At 47.3% G+C, this 21,978-nt stretch overlaps 1 protein-coding gene across 1 annotated transcript in view; it reads left to right on the top strand.

Annotated features, from left to right (window-relative positions):
• The window catches only part of LOC146341672 (scavenger receptor cysteine-rich domain-containing protein DMBT1-like), a 43,329-nt gene extending 24,151 nt beyond the window's left edge, over positions 1-19,178 (top strand). The window contains exons 6-13 of the mRNA XM_084805127.1: positions 829-1,143; positions 4,002-4,307; positions 6,815-7,129; positions 10,137-10,451; positions 12,132-12,464; positions 14,458-14,781; positions 14,872-15,000; positions 16,569-19,178. Coding sequence (XP_084661253.1) covers positions 829-1,143; positions 4,002-4,307; positions 6,815-7,129; positions 10,137-10,451; positions 12,132-12,464; positions 14,458-14,781; positions 14,872-15,000; positions 16,569-16,732 — 2,201 coding nt within the window. The 3' untranslated portion in view covers positions 16,733-19,178. The remainder of the gene's footprint in view (positions 1-828; positions 1,144-4,001; positions 4,308-6,814; positions 7,130-10,136; positions 10,452-12,131; positions 12,465-14,457; positions 14,782-14,871; positions 15,001-16,568) is intronic.
• The last annotated feature ends 2,800 nt before the right edge of the window (positions 19,179-21,978 follow it).

Raw genomic sequence — 21,978 nt, 5'->3', positions numbered from 1 at the left:
AACTACACTTCCTTTTACCAGCTCACTATTCCATGACTGCCGGCTGATCTTAATCAATTGGGTGTCATGCTATGTACTGCACAGTACAGACACACATAAAAAATATGGATGAACGCAGCTGCATTTTCAGCGCGATGACAGGAACTGTCATGATGAGGCCATGGACTTCAAAATTTACCACTGCACCATTGTGTGTGTTTCCATAACAGCTAGTAGCCACCAGCCATTAAAAACCATGAACACTCATATAAGCAAACCTCTTATAGCCCTCAAAGTTCACTGAAGAAGCATTTTCAACCATTACTGAAACGAACACCTAAAAATATAGTGCTGTTTAGATGTTCAGAGCCCTTGACATAAAATAACCTTTTAAGGCAGGTTTGTATTATTGCAGGTGGAGGTGTGGGGGGAGTGACTGAGATTTACCCGCTGGCCTGAGACTGCCTCTTACCCACTACACGAAGTCCAGGTGGGGAAAGCCATTACTCAGGGGTGGACAACTTGTGGCCCTCCAGCTGTTTTGGCCTACAACTCCTCTCAGCCCTAGCCAATGATGGGAGAGTTGATGGGAGTTGTACGTTGCTCACGCCTGACCAAGTTGCTCACGCCTGCCCCAAAGGCTACGTCCCAGCAGTGACCCTAGAAATGGTTCACATAGTCAGAGATGAGCCCAGACTCATGCACTGCATCTGCATTGCTCTCACAAACAGGCAACCCAACCACTCGAGTCGCCTCAGGATGACTGGGCCTCCCTAACTGGGAGAAAAGGCAAGGGAGGATGAAAAACTGGGTGGTGGAGAAATAACAGTGCCTTGAACTATATTTCAGACCCAAATGAGGTGAGACTGGTAAACGGTACAAGTCGCTGTGCCGGGAGAGTTGAGGTGCTCCACAACCAGCAGTGGGGGACAGTGTGTGATGACGGCTGGGACCTGAGCAACGCCCAAGTTGTGTGCAGGGAGCTGGGCTGTGGGGTTGCCTTGTCAGCCCCACGAGGAGCTCAGTTTGGAAGAGGAAATGATCCCATCTGGCTGGACGATGTCAAATGCAGAGGGACAGAAGCGGCCCTCAGGGACTGCCGCCTAAAAGCTTGGGGAGAACATAACTGCAACCATGGAGAAGATGCCGGTGCTATTTGCTCAGGTAATGAGTGGGTGCTAAAGGGTGCCGTAATGCAGCCTTGGAGACTGGCTAAATGTTGAATTTGAATTTTTATTTATTTTATTCAGTATTACATTTCGTAGCCTGCCTTTTTTCCTCTTGCAAGGAACCCAAGGTGGCTCACATGGTCGTCATCCTCCTCTCCCTTTTATCCTCAAATCAACCCTGTGAAGTAGGCTAGGCTGAGAATCAGTGACTGGGCCAAAGACACCCAGTTAGCTTCATGGCTGAGAGGCGACTAAAGCCTGGATCTCCCAAGTCCCACTCCAACACTCTAACCACCACCCTACACTGGCTCTTACTATACCACACTGAGGCTGCCTTTACACTAAAGAAAACTCCTGCAGTCCTCCCGTTGTGGAGCCTTTCTGCATTTACAGCAGGCTCCCAGACAGTGACCACATGGTTGCTGAGAGGGGAAGCGTTTAATTTTCAAGGTTCTATAGAACTCAATGAAAGAACGCCATCTAGTGGCTGTTTTAATCACGTAACATTCCGAGTTTAAAAGATAGTTCATTAGTTCCAGATCTGTTTGAGATGAAATAACCAGGAAATATCTCTGGATGTGCCCTGGAGGTTCACATGTCATCTAAAGGACCCACAAACTTCTGTGAGTGAGCAATCTCAATAGCAAGATAAAAGCTCCATGTGAAGGAGCCCTGAATGAGCATACCTGACTTGTCAACAGCTTTCCTGTGCTCTATTGCTGATAATGGGGGGGGGGGGAGAGAAGGAGGAGACAGACCTTTTTTTTGCATCTCCCTTTCTGCATTTCTTGCGTAAGACAATGCTCCTCATTCAATAGCTTCAAGCTGCGATTAATGTATACTCAGGATTGAAACTAGAACTGTTTTTCTTCCAGGCTATTGTCCTGTTCCCATATCTTCTAATCCTATCTTTTATTTTAGTTTTGGGCTGGCCAGGGTGGGGGAGGAGTGGCCCCATTGCATCCTAATCAACTTGTTCACCTAGACATCTTATTAATTTCATCCACTAGCTGAAGCTTTAAAACAAGCTATTTCAGCACCCAAGAAATCAGCCAAATTTGAGCTCGTGGTTCCCAATTTTAAATTCTGCAACTATGCATGAGTATTATTGGAAGAGGCATTTTCCTCTTCCAAACACTGAATCAGTGACTCCACCTTATGGACAACTAGATGATGTGGTAAACGCATGATTATATTTGCTTATCTTTAATCTTTAAAATAGCGTCCAAGGAGGCCCCTACTGCAGATGGAGATTGTGATGTGGGTAAGGGGTTTAACCCTTTTCCCCATGTTGCTTTCTTGATGAATTCCCCACCCCAAGCTTCTATTTACCCCTTGAGAGCTCAAAATAGCAGCTGGAAGGGGATTGTTGGAAGAATGGCACAGGAAAAAGGGTTAACTTGCCCTCCCTGTACCACAATGTGTACTGAAGGCTCCCATGGATGCTTTTTTTTTTTTTTAAGTTACATAAATATGATCACGTGTTTTGTTTGGGCCTCAGGCGGAGTCACTGATCGGTGTTCCACTTCCTTGTTTGGCATCGTGAAAGCGACTTCCTTATTCAAGAGAACCTCACTTCCTGTGAACAGACAGACATCTCAGGAATGTAGGATCTTTCAGCTGGGGATATTCTGGCCTCCCTCTTGAAGCCAAGGCCTTCCAAGCCCGATGAAAGGCTCTAGCAGATCTGTGAGCTCAGTTTCTAAGGGGACAAACGATCCCCACCAGCCCATGCATCTACTCGTGATATATGGAACCCAAACTTCTGCACCTCGCTGCAGCTTGTGCTACTTATTCTCAAATAATTCCTCTGCTCTTTGCAAACTGCTCTCAGGGATGCTGCTAGGGTAGGGCTGAAGTCCAGGGGCCCCCCAAATGACCACCTAGAGAGTGGCAGCTGATGGGGCTCATGGCAAGCAGGCCTGACATCAGCACCTGGGCCAGCCCAGGCATACTAGTGGAGGCTGGTGGCTCCGATATCCGTGGGGCGGTGAATCCACTCTGGGTTTCAGTGAGAACCACTCAGAACTCTAAAGGAGTTATCCAAGATGCTGGAACCTATCCCCAAAATGGGTTCGGCACCTTGGATAGCTCTTTTAGAGTTCTGACTGAAACACAGAGAGGATTCACCACCCCACTGACATTGTAGCCACCAGCCTCCACTGACCAGAGTTGACTCTACTCACCGCAGCGGCTTTTCTTTCTTCATTTTAAAAAATGTTTCATAGCCGGGGGCAGCCAGGCATGCATGTACAGAGTTACAGATGCTCAACTGATTATGTTTTACTTTTACATGTTCCTTTTGTACAACAAGGATGGGTGGCGCTTATTCCCAAGTAAATGTGTTTAACATCAGGGCAGAAGAAGCCAATTGCATTTGATTCCTGTAGTCCTGATGGTGCTACGCTTTAAGTGAATTTGAAATGGGAAACTTCACATGGTCAGAGTATACCTTTCTTTCTTTTTAACAGGATTAGCAAACAGTTCGTTCGCTCTAATGTATCAGGAATGTGGAGACAGTTGTAAAGTATGGAATGGCGGATGGGTGTGGGGGAGAGAAATATTAGTTGTGTGCTTCACAACTGGAGCAACGTACATGGCTGTCTCAAGGGGGCCACTGTAAGATCATGAAGTCCAGGGTCTAAATTACCTAGCTGTACCAGCGACTGCTCTCCTACAGGCAGCAAGAAGAGGACAAGGGAAGGACAGCTTCTCCTCCTCATCGGGAGAAAAATGACCTGACCCTCTGATTGAGAGAAATGGCTCAGCTTCTTTACCCGTTAGATGTTCATGAGCCTTACCAGTAATGTCTTGCCTTGATGTTGTGTCCTCCCACCTTTTGCGTCCCATCAGAACTCAGGCTGGTGAACGGTTCAAGTCGCTGCTCGGGGAGAGTGGAGATATTCCACAACCAGGAATGGGGGACCGTGTGTGATGACCGCTGGAGCATGAAGCATGCCGAGGTCGTCTGCAGGGAGCTGAGCTGTGGCGTCGCTCTGAAGGCCAACATGAAAGCTTCATTTGGGCAGGGCACGGGGCGCATCTGGCTGGATGACGTGAACTGCCAAGGAACAGAAACTGCCCTCAGCGAATGCGCAGCCAGCGCTTGGGGAGTCACCAACTGCAACCATGGAGAAGATGCTGGCGTGGAGTGTGCAGGTAATGTATGTTTGGTGCTTAATTACCCTTTAGGACCAGGATACATGGGTTGGGACAATGATATTGGAAGGACCACACGCACACATCCTGAAGCTGCTTCCTTGTTGCATTCAGCAAGAGGAGCCTTGTTCCACATTCTGTTGCCTTCCACAATGTGGTTGGCTAGAATGCAGGATGGAGCCTTCTCAGTTGTAGCCCCCTTGACTGGAACTCTGTCTCCTCAGGGATTTGGGTTGGCTTCCACCCTGCTGAGTTTCAGCTGAGGCATAATTTTTGTTTTGTCTAGCTTTCGGATTGAGTTAAGTTTCTCTTTCTACCCCCTGCCTGCTGGTTAACTGTATTTTTAGTGATCCCATCATACTCCTGGCTTAATTGTTATTTTTAATTGGCTTTTGGATTTTAATTGTACAGGTCTTTGTATTTTACTGTAAGCCATTTCAGGACCCTTTATTAGAGCTGAGAAGTGGGGTATATATTCCCTTATAAATAAATATAAATAATTGTTTTTTTAAAGACAGGATTCTGGACACAACTGTGTCTAGAAAGAACACCCTCTCTCCTGGAAGGCCTTCCTCTAATCCCTCATGTGTGGGGACTTACCCTTCTTGCTCACCACTGAAGGAAATATGCACTCTGGCCCTATATGGGGGCAACTTCCTCTCTCCTTGTTCTTCCTATTCCAATGTTAGACCCTGGCATTAAACAGCACCAGCACTGAGCCCTAACTCAGAGTAAACCCTAATATTCCTGTAACCACAGCCAAGGAGACTAACTCATTCTATGTCCTTGTTGTACCATTCTGTATTAGATGAAATGGTCCTTTTGTGTGTAGGGATTTTGTTCTGGTGAAGGCCTTTCTCATATTAAGGCTGGGTCCAGACCAGCACTTTTGGCACATTCAAATGAGCCTCAAGGCTGGTTGCTCCTTCACAAGGAGATATTTGGGTGAGGAAGCCTTCGTCTTGATATTTGTAAAAACAGAATGGAATCTTGAAAACTATTTAAACTGGAGGTGCAGAAAGCGCGGGCTGCAGGTGGGCCCTAGACCCCCAGCATCTGTTGCCGCTAAAAAAAAAAAGTGTGTGTGTGTGGGGTGGAACCATTCTAAAAACAGGCTCTGTGATTCCTACCATAGCCTCATTCCTAGAGAATCCCTGAATATCCAAGGAAACAGTGCTTGAAGGTTTCTTCCAGCTTCCTAGGATGCTCTTTGAATAAGGCTTCTATGGTAGGAACCATAGAGTCAGTTCCTAGAACACCTTTTCCTTCATTGGGGGATGGGGGCATTGGGTTGGGTAGCTGGAGGGGGGATGGGCCTGTTGCTGCAAGACCAAGATCTGTTGCTGCTGGGATGGGTATGAGTGGTGCGCATGCGAGCATGTGATGAGAGCCAAAGAGGTTGTGCACCCCTGTTTTAAAGGGCTGCTCACTTAATCCAGTAGAATTCTAACCAGTGATTCCACCTGGGGGTTTGCGAGAATGACACCTAATGTAATGGGCTGTCAGTGCGATGGCAGAAATTTGCTAAATGGTGAAAGAAATGAGGGTAGGTGTTTCCATGAAAATGTCCTTTAATTCAATCCTGGGACCACTGGATTTGATTTCAGGGCAGAATTTCACATGGGCTTTAGTGTATTTGCACAAATGTGGGGGGCATTTGTAGGGGAGAATCAGCAAGTCAGAGGGGGGGATGCTTAACTTTTCCCATGGCCATTATTCCGCCTGCCCCCCACCCCACCCTGCCCCACTCCCAAATGCTCTCCCAGCTGTTTTTCTGCTGTTTTTTCTCCCGCCCATTTCTGAAAGTATTTATATAGTGCAATCAATGTGGAGGGCACTTTATAGTGTACAAGGTTGCTGACCCAAGGAGCATACCATCTAAAATTTGACACAAGGGAAACAGAGGAAGGAGGGGGAAGTTAGGGCGATCTTCAGTGATGCTCTCTGTGCCATCTGACAATTTAAAAAATATGAATAAAATCACAATTTAAAACACCAAATTATAAGTATCACAAAGAAGCAAGGCCCATCAGAGCAATAACATAAGAACCACTGCCAGCATAAAAGCTAAAAGGCCTTGACAAATAAAAAGGTTTTCACCTAGTGCTGAAAAGAAAACAAAGATGGCATTGGCACCAGGCACATGTGTCAAGGGAAGAAATCCCAGGGATGGGGTGCCACATCAGAAAAGTCCCTACAATTGCCAGGGAGACATTTGCAGGGGATAATTAGCAGGTGCGAGAAGGGTTAACCACCCCCCACTGACCGATTCTTCATAACAAATTTCCCTCTTGCATTTGTGTTTATTGGCAAACACAGGTTTGTGGAACCACTCTTTGCCACAATAAGAGTCTGGCCTCAGTCTGAAGGTACTGAACCTGTAAGTGAGTTGAAGCAACCAGTACTAACATGAGTGAAATAGAAGTCCTTATCACCTTCCTTGAGACTCTTTTTGAAATGTCTGCGGCCTTGTATTATTTTTATGTTTATATATTTTACTGTTTCAGACCCAGTGGAGCTGAGACTGGTCAATGGCTCACATCGGTGTTCTGGGAGGGTGGAGGTGTTCCATCTCCAGCAGTATGGGACCGTGTGCGATGACAGCTGGGACCTAAATGATGCCACCGTTGTGTGCAGATACCTCAACTGTGGAACGGCCATATCCGCCCCACGTGGAGCTCGGTTTGGACGAGGATCTGATCCCATCTGGATGGATGATGTGGAATGTTCTGGAACAGAATCTTCCCTCACTGTTTGCAAGGCCAAGCCTTGGGGAAGCAATGACTGTAACCATGGAGAAGATGCTGGCGTTATATGTTCAGGTAATCTGCTTTGATGCGATAGCCTGCACTAGAAGGAGGTGGTAATGGAAAGGCAAGTGGATCAGTCCTGGTTCCATCAATAACCTGTTCAAGTATTCCTGACCTTCAGACAAATCACTGATTCAAGACATTCTTTTTAAAACACTGAACCCCTGTCCCACATTCTTTTCCCAAAGTTCTCTGAATACCAGTTGCTGGGTGACAACAGTAGGAGAGGACTATTGCCCTCATGTCCTGCTTGTGGACTTCCCATAGGCATCTGTTTGGCCACAATGGGAAACAGGATCCTGGACTAGATATGTCTTTGGTCTGATCCAGCCTGGCCCGGCCCTACCATTAGGTAGAGTTAGGTGATTGCTACAAAGGTGGCAGATGCTGGGGGTGGCAGCAATGGCAGCCTCCTGGCTGTTCCTCCTGAACTTCCTGGCTGTTTCCATCTGTTGGAAGAGAGAGCTGTGTATGCCACACAACCTGCCCTGCCCTGCAGCTCTCTCATTAAAATGGTCCGCCCCAGGCGTCTTATGGATCCGAATGGATTCCTGCATGCGCTTGGGGATTCTCTGGAGCACACCAACGGCCACTCGGTCGAGACCCTGGTGGGTGGCTGGAATGCCACAATCACTGGGGCATTAGATCGGGTGGCTCCGAAATGCCCTCTCCCCCTGAACAGGGCTCGGACTGCACCATGGTTCAATCCACAGTTACGAGCTCTGAAACAGGACGTGAGACAGCTAGAGCGCCGGTGGCGGAAGTCTCGCTCCGAAGGCAATCAGACACGGGCTAGAGCTGTATCTTCAGCCTATCATGTGGCGGTGAAGGCAGCAAAAAAGGAATATTATGTTGCCTCTATCGCGTCTGCAGAGTGCTGTCCCAGGAGGCTGTTCCAAGTGGTCCAGAGCCTGGTTGGTCCAGTTGCTCCAGAACCTCTGGAGCATTCTAAGGCCTCCTGTGAGGCCTTGGCAAGGCACTTTGCAGATAAAATTGATCGGATTAGGAGTGTTATTCCGTGCGCTGTGGATATAGTTAGTGAGCAGGAGGCGGTCTGTGGCACACCAGTTTTGTGGGATCGGTTCCAGCTTCTTCCTTCTGATGAAGTGGACAAGGTGCTTTCATCTGTAAGGGCGACCACCTGCTTACTTGATCCTTGCCCATCTTGGCTCATTATGAGCTGCAGAGAGAGACTGGGTGAGGGGATCAAGGCGGTGGTGAACACCTCCCTTGAGGAGGGAGTGATGCCATCACCCCTCAAGGAGGCAGTGATAAGACTGGTTTTAAAAAAGCCCTCCTTGGTTCTCCAAGTTCTGAACAACTTTCGCCCAGTCTTGAATCTGCCATTTTTGGGCAAGGTGATTGAGCGGGTGGTGGCGATGCAGTTGAAGGCACATTTGGAAGAAGCCGATTATCTAGATCCATTTCAGTCGGGCTTCAGGCCTGGGTATGGGACAGAAACGGCCTTCGTCACCTTGGTGGATGATATGAGGAGGGCTCTGGATAGGGGCGAATGCTCCTTCCTTGTTCTCCTCGACCTCTCAGCGGCTTTTGATATCGTTGACCACAGTATCCTCCTGGACCGCCTGGAGGGGTTGGGCATTGGAGACACTGTATTACGGTGGTTCCAGTCCTTCATTTCCAGCAAGTACCAGAGGGTAGCACTGGGAGAGGAGGTTTCAGACCTGTGGCCACTCACTTGTGGGATGCCACAGGGTTCCATCCTCTCCCTGATGCTATTGAACATCTGTGTGAAGCCACTGGGGGCTATCATCAGAAGGTTTGGGGTGCGGTGTCACCAGTATGCAGATGACACGCAGCTCTACCTCTCGTTCAAATCTTCACCAAGGTTGGCCGTAGAATCCCTGCCCAAATGTCTAGAGACGGTGAGTGGCTGGATGGGGAGGAACAAGCTGAAGCTGAACCCTGACAAGACCATGGTACTTTTGGTGGGAGACAAGAGGAGGTTGGGGGATATTGACCTGGTGCTGAATGGGGTACAGTTACCCTTGAAAGACCAGGTCTGCAGCTTGTGGGTCATCTTAGACTCCCAACTGTCCATGGAGGCTCAGGTGTCAGCTGTGAGCCGGACAGCGCTGTACCAACTGCATCTGATACGGTGGCTGCACCCTTACCTTCCCGACCATCTGCTCCTATCAGTAGTACATGCCCTGGTCTCCTCTCATCTAGACTACTGTAATGTGCTCTACATGGGGTTACCCTTGAAAATGATTCGGAAGCTGCAGCTGGTACAGAGCGCAGTGGCTCACCTGATTAAAGGCAGCCACTGGCGAGATCACATCACTCCAGTGCTGAAGGAGCTGCACTGGCTACCAGTTGTTTTCCGGGCCAAATTCAAAGTGTTGGTTTTGACCTTTAAACCCCTATATGGTTCCGGCCCAGCCTATCTCAAGGAGCGCCTCCAGCAACACCAGATAGGCCACTCAACAAGAGCGGCCTCAGATGGCCTTCTCTCTGTCCCATCAGCCAGGACAGCTAGGCTGGTGAGGACGAGGGAGAGGGCCTTCTCTGTGGTGGCCCCCACTCTGTGGAACTCCCTCCCTAGGGAATTCTGCCATGCCCCCTTTAATGAGCTTCCGCCACGCATTAAAAATGTGGTTGTTCAGGCAGGCATTTGGGGTGGGCTACGGTAATTTTAGAAATGTGATGTTTTTAATGTTGAATTTTATTGTATGAACTGTTTTTATTGTTGTACATTGCCCAGAGTGGCTGGGTGACCAGCCAGATGGGCGATCGATAGATAGATAGATAGATAGATAGATAGATAGATAGATAGATAGAGGGATCCGTCTGTGCAGACTCTTCAATCCCTGCTGGTTTCCGCCAGCGGCAAGGACCAGTTTAGGACCAACCCAGGCTGGAGTATTATGCTTGTTTGTAGGGAAAGGTTTGTTGAAGTCCTGACACTTTCAGAGCCATCTGGGTCTGAATGCTCTGGGTTGGTTTTCTGCAAGATTGACCCTTTGATCTTTCTGCACTTTACTGCTTTTTCCCTCAGATGATCTCAGGCTGGTCAATGGTACCAATCGCTGCAGTGGGAGAATAGAGATCCGGACAGCCCACAGTGTGGAGTGGGGGACCGTATGCGACCGCACCTGGGACTTAAACGACGCTGAAGTTGTGTGTAGGCAACTGGGCTGTGGAAAGGCATCATTGGCCCCACATGGAGCTCATTTCGGACGGGGGTCAGGCTCCATCTGGATGGATGATGTCAATTGCAAAGGCACAGAAGATGCCATCCAGGAATGCAGAGCAAACACCCAAGGGAACAACAACTGTAATCACGGACAAGATGCAGGAGTGGTTTGTTCAGGTAATCTGCAATGGCAGCCTTGTTCTTTGCAAAATAGGGAGATAGTGAATTATGTGCCCAGGCAGGGGGAAAGATAAAAAATTCTATGTCAGACATGATGGAGAATTAAGTCGAGAACAGTTAGCACCAGGAACTTGGACTTCTTCTCCACCTGCCACATCTGTGTTGCACCTGAAGCTGCTCCCATAATCTCCAAGTTCTTGAAGTGACAGTCAGTGTCTCCAGTTCCAAACTGAGCAAACCTAGATTTATTTTATTTTATATTTCATTTCATTTCATTTATTATATTTCTATACCGCCCCATAGCCGAAGCTCTCTGGCCAGTTCACAAAAATTAAAACCATTAAAATACATTCTATAAAATATAAAAACCATGCACATAGTGACATGAAACAAATAACACACACAACAAAAACATGTATCTAAAACAATTTAAAACCATCAGCCAGAGACAATCAAGAGACTCATTATACACTGCCAAATGCCTGAGAGAAGAGGGCAGTTTTAACCTGGTGCTGAAAAGATAACAATATTGGCACCAGGCAGGCCTCGTCAGGGAGATTATTCCATAAATGGGGAGCCATCAACAAAAAGGCCCTCTCCCTTGTTGCCACCCTCTGAGCCTCCCTTGGAGGAGGCTTCCGGAGGACGGCCTTAGATGTAAAGCGTACTATAAGGCTCGGTTTATTTATTACGTGTATATCCCGCCTTTTCCTCCAAGGAGCCCTGTAAGATAAAATGACCCTCGTCTCCATTTTAGCTTAACATTTTATCTTTGTTAAGATAAAATGACCCTCCTCTCCATTTTATCCTAACAACCATGTGAGGTCGATTAGGCTAAGAATCAGTAACCGGCCCAAAGTCACGTGGCGCAGCCAAGGAAGAAACACCAGCTGACACCCAATTTTAGGGCTGGTCCTTCAGAGCTGGCCTAGCCACGGAGTGAAATCAGCAACTGCCTAGGCTTCAGTGGTGTAAACATCTTTGGGATAGAACCACCACCTGCCCTTTTGGCAGATGCGCACAGGGGCAGCTTAAAAACTTGTCAGATGGGTGATATCCCCTGCATTTCAGGGGATATAATCGCTAGAGTTTTCTGATTTTCTCTAGCTGTCGAGCCAAGCCATAGATACAGCAGTTATAAAGGAGAGAAATGACAGGTGCAAAAATTAAAATGGGGGAGTATTCCCAGCAGCTTAGCATAAAGGCAGAACCAGAGTGGGAGACAAAACATTTAATTTGCCTGAGGAAGAAAGAAACCTTCAATCAGCAGCCCTGTCTTTCCCCTTTCTGCTTTGAAATCTAACTTCCCAACTTTGTCGTTCTTCTGCCTTCACTGAGCTTTCTTAAAATTGGTCAATGGCAATTCAGCTGGCCAAGACAGCTTGCTAGATCCACAGAAAGCACTTTGCATTGTAGCTCAGCTGTGTGCACCCTAATTAGTACTTGGCAACCCTGAGCTTTCCTTGCTCTCTGGTTTTCTGATCTGCACTTGGACTAGCAAGGTCTTCAAGATCCTAATTCAAGGGCTGGGACTACATTTCCTCCTTTAGAAGTTGCAAAGGTTCTCAGCTCCTGCAGGTAAGCACTTAGCTAGAGGATTCTCCCTACCCTAGAGTGATGGGAAACCCTCCAGCCATATCCTTATACTGAATACTCTTCATCCTGGGCCCTCCATAGAGTCGTCCACGCTGGGCGTGTCTAGCGTCAGACTGGAAAGTGGTCCACACTCCTGTGCCGGGAGAGTTGAGGTTTTCCACCAGCAGCAGTGGGGAACCGTTTGCGATGATGGGTGGGGCCTTCCGGATGCCAACGTGGTGTGCAAGCAACTGGGCTGCGGCTTTGCTTTGGAAGCCCCGCATGGAGCGCGTTTTGGACGGATTTATAATGTGCCCATCTTTCTGGACGATGTGAACTGCACGGGGACAGAAAAATCCCTCAGAGACTGCAGGGGACGTTCCATAGGAGAGCATGACTGTGACCACGCAGAGGACGCTAGTGTTGTATGCTCAGGTAACTCTTTGGGGATGAACCTCAAGCTACACACAAATGTTTCTAGCAAAACTCCAACTTTAAAATATAATAAAATCGGCCTCGGGAAGATGGAATTGTGAGCAAAGGGACGGTGGAGAGAAAGGGGTGCTTAACCATTTCACCACTAGCAGCTTTTCTGCTCAGAATCCCTCCACAGGATTCCTGATTTACCCTTGTAAACACATTCTGGAATCTGCAGCAGGAAATGTAACATGGGGGTGATTCTGAGAGGAACAACAGCCAACAAGGTAAGGGTTAAATCATTCTCTCCTTTACAGTGCTCAGTGCCATACCCTCCAAAAGCTGTTTTGTAATTAACAAAAATGGAACTGGAACTAATACTAATGGACTTCCAGGAAAGCAGTAATCTTCCCCCACTGTTGCTCCTTAGGAATTACATACTGGGCCTGCTCTGATGCAATGGGAAACCATAATTTCCCACGATATTCATGAGCCTTCACAAACCTTGGGCTCATGCACTCCCCCTTCCCCTCCCCTTGTGCAGCCATGAAGAGGAGATCAGAACCTTTTGCTTGTGCTTTTAAAGTAACCACAGTCCCACTAAACTCAAGGAACTGCTATTTTTTTAAGCTGTGGTTTAAAACAAGCTAGGATCAAAGTCTGGTTACACAGCTTCGTTTGTTCTCACAAACCACAGTTTAAAGCAGAGGTGGGCAACTTGCGGCCCTCCAGATAGTTTGGCCTACAGCTCCCATGATCCCTCACCATTGGCTATGCTGGCTAAGGCTGATGGGAGTCCTCAGCCAAAACATGTGGCTGGCCACATGTTGCCCACCTCAGGTTTAAGGAAACCACAGTTCCCCATGCTTGGACCTAATAGGGAACTGTGGTTACTTTAATGTGGAAGCGGAAACTTTTGACCTCCTCCTTGTGGCGGTGGAAGATATGGGGAGGGAGTAGCGCATGACCCCAAGGCTTATGCATGTAGCAGGAAACCATGATTTCCTGTTATGTCCGAACCAGTCCACTGCCTTCAAAGCTGTTGATTCCATTTAGCTACCATGGCTAACAGCTGTTGATAAGAACATAAGAGCCATGCTGGGTGAGACCAAAGGCCTATCTTCTCCAGAAGCCAGTTTTCCACACTGGTCATCCGAATGCTCATGGGAAGCCCACAACTGACACGCGACAGCTGCTGTTGCCCCCCATGAATCTGTCTCATCCCCTTTTAAAGCCACCTATTCTAGTGGCCATCCCTACATAATATATGTGAGGAGTTTGGCACACTCCAAAGCCAGGGAAGGCAACATCCAGGGGCCAATTCCCCCCACCAGACACCATACCCATGCTGCCGAATTTGCTGCCAAAATTTAGCAGCATGGCAGGAGAAAAGTGCTGATTTTTCATTCAAAATGCACCACAGCTTGCTCTGCTGAAAATAAGGGGAAACGGTCCCCTCCTAGCTGCCTCATCCCCAAATTTTGGTGGCAAATTTGGTGGCGGGGAGGGGCACAAAAATGTCCAAGGGGCTGCATGCGGCTCATGGGTTGTGTGTTGCCCACCCCTGCTCTAAAGCATGATATCAAAGAAATCCAACTCAATCACACCCCACTGCTTGACCTGCAGTAGTTTTGCAGGAAACTACAGCTTTAAGATTCAGCAGTAATTTACTAGCATCTTCCTGCTTGGATTCTAAATAAGCCCTGAGTGGCTGTGAATGAATGCCTGTGTGTACTTTATTTATTTAATTTGTTCATTTACAATAAAATGACAAAATTTAAAAACAGCAGATGGCAGAGCTTAGCATAAAAATTTAACGTCGGAAATCAAATGCACAGTCAGCATGCCTGAGAAAGCTCCAAACAGGCCTTTGCCCGGTGCGAGAATGACATCAAAGAAGGCACCCGGAGGGCTTCCTTGGGGAGGCCATTGCACAGTCAGGTGCCACCCCTGAGATGGTCCATCACATCCACTGGAAATATCACATGACCTTCTGCCTTTTGTTTTCCAGGTCATATGGATTTGCGATTGACTGGTGGCCCTGATTCCTGCAGCGGTCGGGTGGAGTTGAACAACAATGGCACCTGGGCTTCTATTGGTGACGCTGGCTGGAGCCTTAAAGAGGCCATGGTGGTATGCCGGCAACTGGGCTGCGGTTCAGCGCTGTCTGCACCGACGGGCAACCAGTATGGAATGAATGTAGGCCCAGCCTTTCTGGATGAGGTGAAATGTATCGGAACCGAGGCAGCCTTAACTGGATGCCAGGCCATGCCGGCAGGCCCCCATAAGTGCATCTGTGGCTCCTATGCAGGAGCAGTGTGCAAGGGACAGTCAGGTATTGACAGGGCTTAAGGATCGGTGAAGGAGGGGAGCAAACCTAGCAACAGCCCTCACTCTCAGCTTCTCTCCTCTCATGGCTCCACAGGATCGGGTACAACCGCTGCAGTGATTCTGAGTCTCTTAGCTATTGCCCTGATTATTGGCGGGGTTGTGTTCTACCTGCGGAGGAAGAGAGTGAAATTCTTTTCAGGGAATCCCTTCACTCGGAGAGGAGGTAAGAAGATTTTCCAGCCTTGATCACCTGATCAGATATCCCCAAACTTGTCTGCACCAACCAAATATTTGCAAAGTAGCTTGCACAGTTCCCAAGTAATAACTGTGTCTGCCCTGGGTAGCTCAGCTCCTCCAGTTCGTTTGGTTCGTTTGTTTTTCACACAGAATTAGCACAGGTACTGATGTTGTTGCAGCATCCCTTAAATGCTACAAATGGTTACTGGAACAAGAATTCTGCATTTTCCTACATCTCAGCCATTGTCCAACCTCTCCTCAACTGCCATAATCGGAGCTTCTTTTTTCTTTCTACAAAAACATTTCATTGGAGTATGCATGCAACCTCACGGCCGCCTTTGTAAATAATTTTGCTTAACACAACCAAGTTGGTGATACCCCTGGAGAGCACAACACCATCCAGGTGAAACTCGCCACCCAAATTCACAGAACATCCCAATAAACAAGAGCATATGAAAGATGTGTAACCATTTCTTGCACAAAAGTGTTGCAGTAGCATGATGAGGTAAGAAAAGAATCATTCGAAACAGAGACACCCGAATCAAGGCCTCCACAGAACATCATCATGCTCAGGCAGGTTCATACGGGTGCAGGTGATCCTTGAGAAGCCTGGTCCCAAACAGTTTAGTGCTTTAAAGCTCAAAGCAAGCACTTCGAGATGCTCTTGAAAACAAGTGGCAGCTAATGGAGATCTTTGAAGGCAAGCAAAATGTCATAAGTTCTATGGCATCTAGTCAAAAGCCTGCCTGGTGTATTTTAAACCCGGACTGGCAAGACAGTCACCTAAATCCTTGGCCTCTGTGGGATCACACACACGCACACACCTGCCACCCATGGTGGATATCAGATATACAATCAGCACATCAGTAGGAAGAGGTAGGAAGTGTTTCCCTAACTTGTTGGGGCTGATCTGCCTGACCACATTAGTGTCATGGGTGAAAGTTCCCTCCACCATCTCTCTGGTCCTGCAGCAGCATGCAGGACCAACATGACCATGGCAGGTAGCAACCCATCAGGCTGCAGCCAGATCCAATTAATGGCCAGCCTGACCATGTGTGGCTCTGATTAAGCCCTGCTATCAGTCCCTCTACTGGTGAACTCGGGTGAATGAGTGCCAACAGAAACGGAACCAAAACAGGGCCACTGAGAAACAAAGAGGGAGGTATCAGCATGCTCAGGGGAACCCAAATGTTTGCAGAAGTACCTCAAAAATATTTGAAGACCTAAGGGAACAGTCCCATGAGCTCTGAGCATGCTTAGTTGCAATGCAGTGTTGAATGTCATTTGGAAAAGACAACTGGAGGGGGGCAGGGAAGCACTATGTCTAAAAGGTGAGGATACACTGCAATATTTTTGTTGCAGGTCCCTCTTATGATATGATAATAGCATTCACTTTTTGAAATCTTTAAGGACCAGTGCTATAAGGTAGGAGGTAGTGGGAGGGTTCCAACAGAAAGGGAACCCAAGGAGCTGACACTCAGGTATCATGGAATTGCAGCATTTTGAGATCACCCATCGGGGTCCCAGGCAGTTCACTCTCTCTCTTCCTTGCAGAAACATTTATGGAAAATATCACCGTGGGAACAGATATGGTTAATGGCATTCGAGAGATGTATGCCCGGGGAAGAGAGCAAATTGTACCCACAGCAGACCCTGACGGCGACACCGTTTGCCTGGTGAAAGCCACCTCTGAGGCTCCCACAGAAAACATTAATTGACAGACTGGGAGGGTGGCGATGGCTTGGATGCTGATGAGAGATGAACATCTGGCAGGAGATAGGCCCTCTGCCATCCATTCACAGAAGGAGGCCATATCCGTGCCACCAGCTCTTGCGTTGTTACCATGAATTTTCAGAGACTAGATGTGTTTTGCTGGGATCCCTGGGAACATGCAGGTATCCCAGCTTGGGAGTACCAGAAGGAAGTTGGGACCCCTTAGGCAGGGACAGAAGACAACAAACTGGAAGTCCTTGGGAATATCCACAATGCCAAAACTTTTAAGGCTTTGGAAAGTTGTTTCAAAATCCTTGCTTTCTGACTATTACATGCAACAGTTCTTTATCTGAGCTTCCCTGCTGTAACCAATACAGAGCATACTTGCACATACTAAACAACAGTAAGACCCAGAAATCATGCCTTCTGCTGTTCTAACTCTCTCACAAGATTTCCCCCCCAGAAAATTCTTCCTAGAATTTTCTAGGAAGGCACTTTCAAACATGGAAAGTGAAGTGGTACAGTCCCTGCATAAGGCCTATACCTCTTCTCCATCACGCACCTGCATCATCATTCTCTCCCCAACACCAACGCCATCCAAGTACTAACCAAGCCCGACTCTGCTGAGCTTCTGGTTTGGACAAGATCAAGTGTGTATATAGCTACAGCTTCCTCCTCTATTATTCCTTTGGCTTATTCTTATCCTTTGTCAACTGGCCACTTGCCCAACAAAGAAATGGTTGTGCTCCATGTGTTAATCCAGATGAGCAAAATTTTCTATTTGCCTGTTGATTAAACATTGATGCTAGGTGAAAGAGATGGCAGTCTTGCAGCTAATACTTGGCCGGTCTACTCAGAAGAAAATCCCACTGCTGTCAATAAGCCTTACTTCCTAATAGGTATAATTAGAATTGCAGCCTTAATGGGGGGGAAAGCAACAGTAGGAACAAACCCAGTTCCTCTCTGAGAACCCAGGACTGTTTCAATCATAATCACTCTTCCAGCTATACTTCAGAGGAGCAGCAACACTGCATGCCCATGTTACAGTTACAAGTCATAGAATCATAGAATAGTAGGAAGGGGTCTACAAGACCATCTAGTCCAACCCCAAGTGTGTACAGACATGCATGATTTCAGCAATAAGTCTGCTGCAGAACTGTACTCACCACACACTTGACACACATACAACCTTCTTCTGTTCTGAGGCATACCTGAAAGCAGAGACCTGATTTGTAGCCATCATGAAGCAAACATCTCTTCTCTCGGAACTGGTCTGTGCGCAACGTTGATTGTCTGGCCCTTAGGTCAGTCATGAAGCTACCGCCCTCTCTTATCAGAACAGGTTTCAACGTTTAAATCAGAGGTGGGGAACCTCTTTTAGCTTGAGGGACGAATTCAATTTTGGAGAAGGTGAGAATGGAGGAAACAAAGTTAACCCAGGAGGTTAAAAAACACCACCACCACATTTGCTCCACTGATAGGACTCAGGCTGTGTACAGATGAAATTCCAAACTGGAAGTCCATATGTACAAAGCCTTAGTTCCATCAGTTTGAAGAACACAAAAGTGAAATAGTCCCAGGCCAACCCAAGGCTTCTATAGAAAAAGCACTCACTAACTTGTAGGTTTTTTTGCTTATGTAACAAGCCATATTAAAATCTAAGTAATGGTATATTTCAGTGAGTCAATGCATCATGTTTAATTATTGATATTCCAAATCACACCTTTGGAAGTTTGTCTTTATAGATGTGCATCCAGAGCAAGACCAGAAATGAGATGGTCTGGGGGATGGGAACATAGGAAGCAGCCTTATACTGAATCAGACCATGGGTACATCTAGCCCAATATTGTCAACAGTGACTGGCAGCAGTTCTCCAGGGTTTCAGGCAGAATTCCATCCTAGTCCTACCTGGAGATGCCAGGGATTGAACCTGGGACCTAATGCAAGGCATGTCCTCCACCCCTGAGCTATGGTCCCTCCCAGATAGTGATGTGGCTGTTGACATGTAACAGGGAACAATTTCCACGTGGATTTTTTTTTCTTAGCTTACACTGCTAACACGTTGTACAGTCCACAAACAGTATTGTGACCTGTCCCAGTTTCTCCTTTGTTTCTGCTTTTAAAGAGTATACAAATCTTTAAATTTACAAAGAAAAGGAGAATAAAGGCTTTAAAATAAAGTGTTGGTCTTAACACTCTGTAATATGAAGAACTTAAATACTGGTTGTTGCTTTCTTGCATAATTGAGGAATATGTTCTGAGACAATTCACACTTTAACAATGCAATCTTTTACATATCTACTCAGAAGTAAGTCCCTTTGAGTTCAATGGAACTTACTCCCAGGTGTGTATATATAGGATTTCAGCCTAAAGACTAGCCCTATTTTTCTTGGCTGTGCTTTAAAACAGTAGGAAGATAGGATCAGAGTGTGGTGTTAAAATATTCTTTGGATTTTCTAAAGTTTGTGCTTTTTTCTTTTCTTTTCTTTTTTAACTCAATCGAATAATAACCATGAAGGTAAATATGAAAAGTGGTCTATAGGAATGCACAAGTCACCTGGATTGTGCATAGCACACTCATGAACGGGGGGCATTTTCTTTTCTAAAGGAATTTTCAAACCCTTCTACATTCGGAGAAACACTTCACAACATTTGGACAATAGCTCAAGAAACTTCCCAAACAATATGGGGATGAGTGCAATTTTCCAGAGACGAGGCTTCAGTGCCCTTCATAGTACCATAAATATCACAGACCTGGAGGGTACCAAAAACACCGTTTCATCCAGCCACAAGACCCAAAGGCAGAATCAATCCACCAGCCCATAAAATCCAAACTATAGCGCACCACCAACCAAGCAGAGGGCAGGTGCATTGTAGCACAGATGACCCATGCAACTGAGCCAAGCTCTATTCTGTTCAGGCAGCCTTCCCCAAAGCAACAGCAGGAGAGGGCTATTGACTTCCTGTCCTGTTTGTGGGCTTCCTGGAGGCATCTTCTCAGGGCGGCCATTTACACATCACCCAAAAAGAGAAAATGTATCACCACAAAAGAGGACACACATTTGCATACAATTTGCATATGCTAATGTGTATGTGTGTAGATGCAAATTTATAAATAGTAACTATAATTTAAATATACATACAAAACATCTTACTATAATGGGGAAGACTGTGTCCAGGGCTCCATCTACATGGAAACGGAATGAGAAACACTTTCTGGTTATATCTAGGGATGTACGAAAGTCCCTTACCTGAACCTTGATTAGCGGTGGGGGGGAGGCGCCCTGTCCCTCCCCCCGAAATTCTGGCCGGGGGGGAGGCACCCCGTCCCTCCCCCCTGAAATTCTGGCCGGGGGGGAGGCACCCTGGCCCTCCTGCCGCGAATCCTGTCCTGCTGGGATGCAAATGGCAGCGGCCGTAGCCGCCACCGTTTGCGTCCCTGCAGTCAGCCATGATAGGCTATGTAAATGTTTACATAGCCTATCACGGCTGAGTAGGAAAAAAAACACCGCGCGTACGCAAATGGCGGTGCCCATGGGTGCCGCCATTTGTGTTCCTTATTTTGGCACGTCTAGTCTATGTAAACATTTACGTAGACTACAGCGAAAATAAGGGGAACGCAAATAGCGTTCCCCTTATTTTTGCCGTAGTCTACGTAAATGTTTACGTAGACTACACATGCCAAAATAAGGAACACAAATGGCGGCGCCCATGGGCGCCGCCATTTGCGTACGCACAGTTTTGTTTTGTTTTTTTTCACTCAGCCGTGATAGGCTATGTAAATATTTACGTAACCTATCACGGTGTTTTTTTTAAATCTAGCCGTAATAGGCTACATAAACCTTTACGTAGCCTATCACTTTTTTTTTTTTTTTTAACTTGGAAATGGCAGCGGTGGCAGCCGGTCAGAAGACCGGCAGCCGCCACCGCCGAACCGCCACCGAACCGCTGCCGGAGCCACTGCCGCCAGGGACATTCGCACAAGGTAAGTCCTGTCCCGGGGGGGGCGGGGAGGCAGACCGTTTTGCCACCAATTTTGGGTGGCCGAATGCGCTGGCATTCGACCTCCCCGAGATTCGTGGCAAAATTCTCTGACATCCCTAGTTATATCTGGATTTTCATGAAATCGCATTGATCCGTCAGGGGCACACAAAGCAAGAAAAGCAGAGTAGACATTACCTAAAACCTGCTTTCACGGGTCACACGGCACTTGGAACACCCATACTTCAGGGTTGGGTGGGTGGAGTAGAACTGAACGTCATCAGCCCCGTAGGTACTGCTCAGCGAATGAGAGGCTTGTTCCCCTCCCTGTCCACCCTCCCCTGCTCAGGGAAGTTTACTGGAAGTGCTGAATTAAGCTCTTTTCATCCACCATTGGGATATTGTGAAAGATTAAAAGATACTGCACTATTGTGAATGGGAAAAACAGGCTACATAATCTGAATCGGTGAAGCAGCAACTCACTATTCTGAATGTCTGAAACAGCGCTACTGCGATTTACTGAATGGGAAATACAGGCTGTATACTGTGAATGGGGGAAGCAGCTAGTGCACTATTCTGAAAGGCTGGAACAGCGCTGCTGCAATTTTCTGAATGGGAAATACAGGCTGCAAACCGGCCAGATACTGTGAAAGTGAAAGCACCCCTACTGCAAATGGGAAAAAAGAGGAAATGGTGGGGCAGCCCCACCCCTTGACCAGATCACTGCCAGATCACAGAAATAAAGACGCCTAGGATTTAATGTGGGGGGATAGGGCACACTGCAGTGGAACTGTGCAGGAGCCACATTTAAAGGAAGAAAGATGCACTAAAAGGACTTTCTGAAAACGCACCTTTTCCAGAGGGAAGCTGCAGGGTTGCTGCGGATTGGCAACAGTGTCATCTGTTGCAAACGATGCTGATGTGCTCTCCCTCCGCATTAAAGGGTGCTATTGATGGGCAACTTCAAGCCCTTGGCTGCTCCCCCTTTTGTTTCTTCAGACTGGACTTGGACTGGACAGTCCTTCCAATAGAGGACTGTGCCTGTGAAGTAGGACACCTGGCCACCCTGCATCTTGGTTGGCCACAGCCAGAAGCAGCGCTCTGTTCTAGAACATTGGTCTGATCCATTCAGGCTCTTAATCTGTTTTAATGACATGTGCCTTACAAACATATGTCCACTAACCAATTTCTGCTCCATACATCTCCCCCTTATTTTTCTTTCAACGACTAGCTCCCGCTTCAAAATGTTTTCCTTTCACTCTTTCCTTAC

Source organism: Heloderma suspectum, chromosome 6, assembly GCF_057233095.1.
Source record: "Heloderma suspectum isolate Gila_16-S chromosome 6, 16-S_ref, whole genome shotgun sequence".
NCBI classification, from domain to species: Eukaryota; Metazoa; Chordata; class Lepidosauria; order Squamata; family Helodermatidae; genus Heloderma; species Heloderma suspectum.
This window is presented reverse-complemented; position numbering and strand designations above follow the sequence as displayed.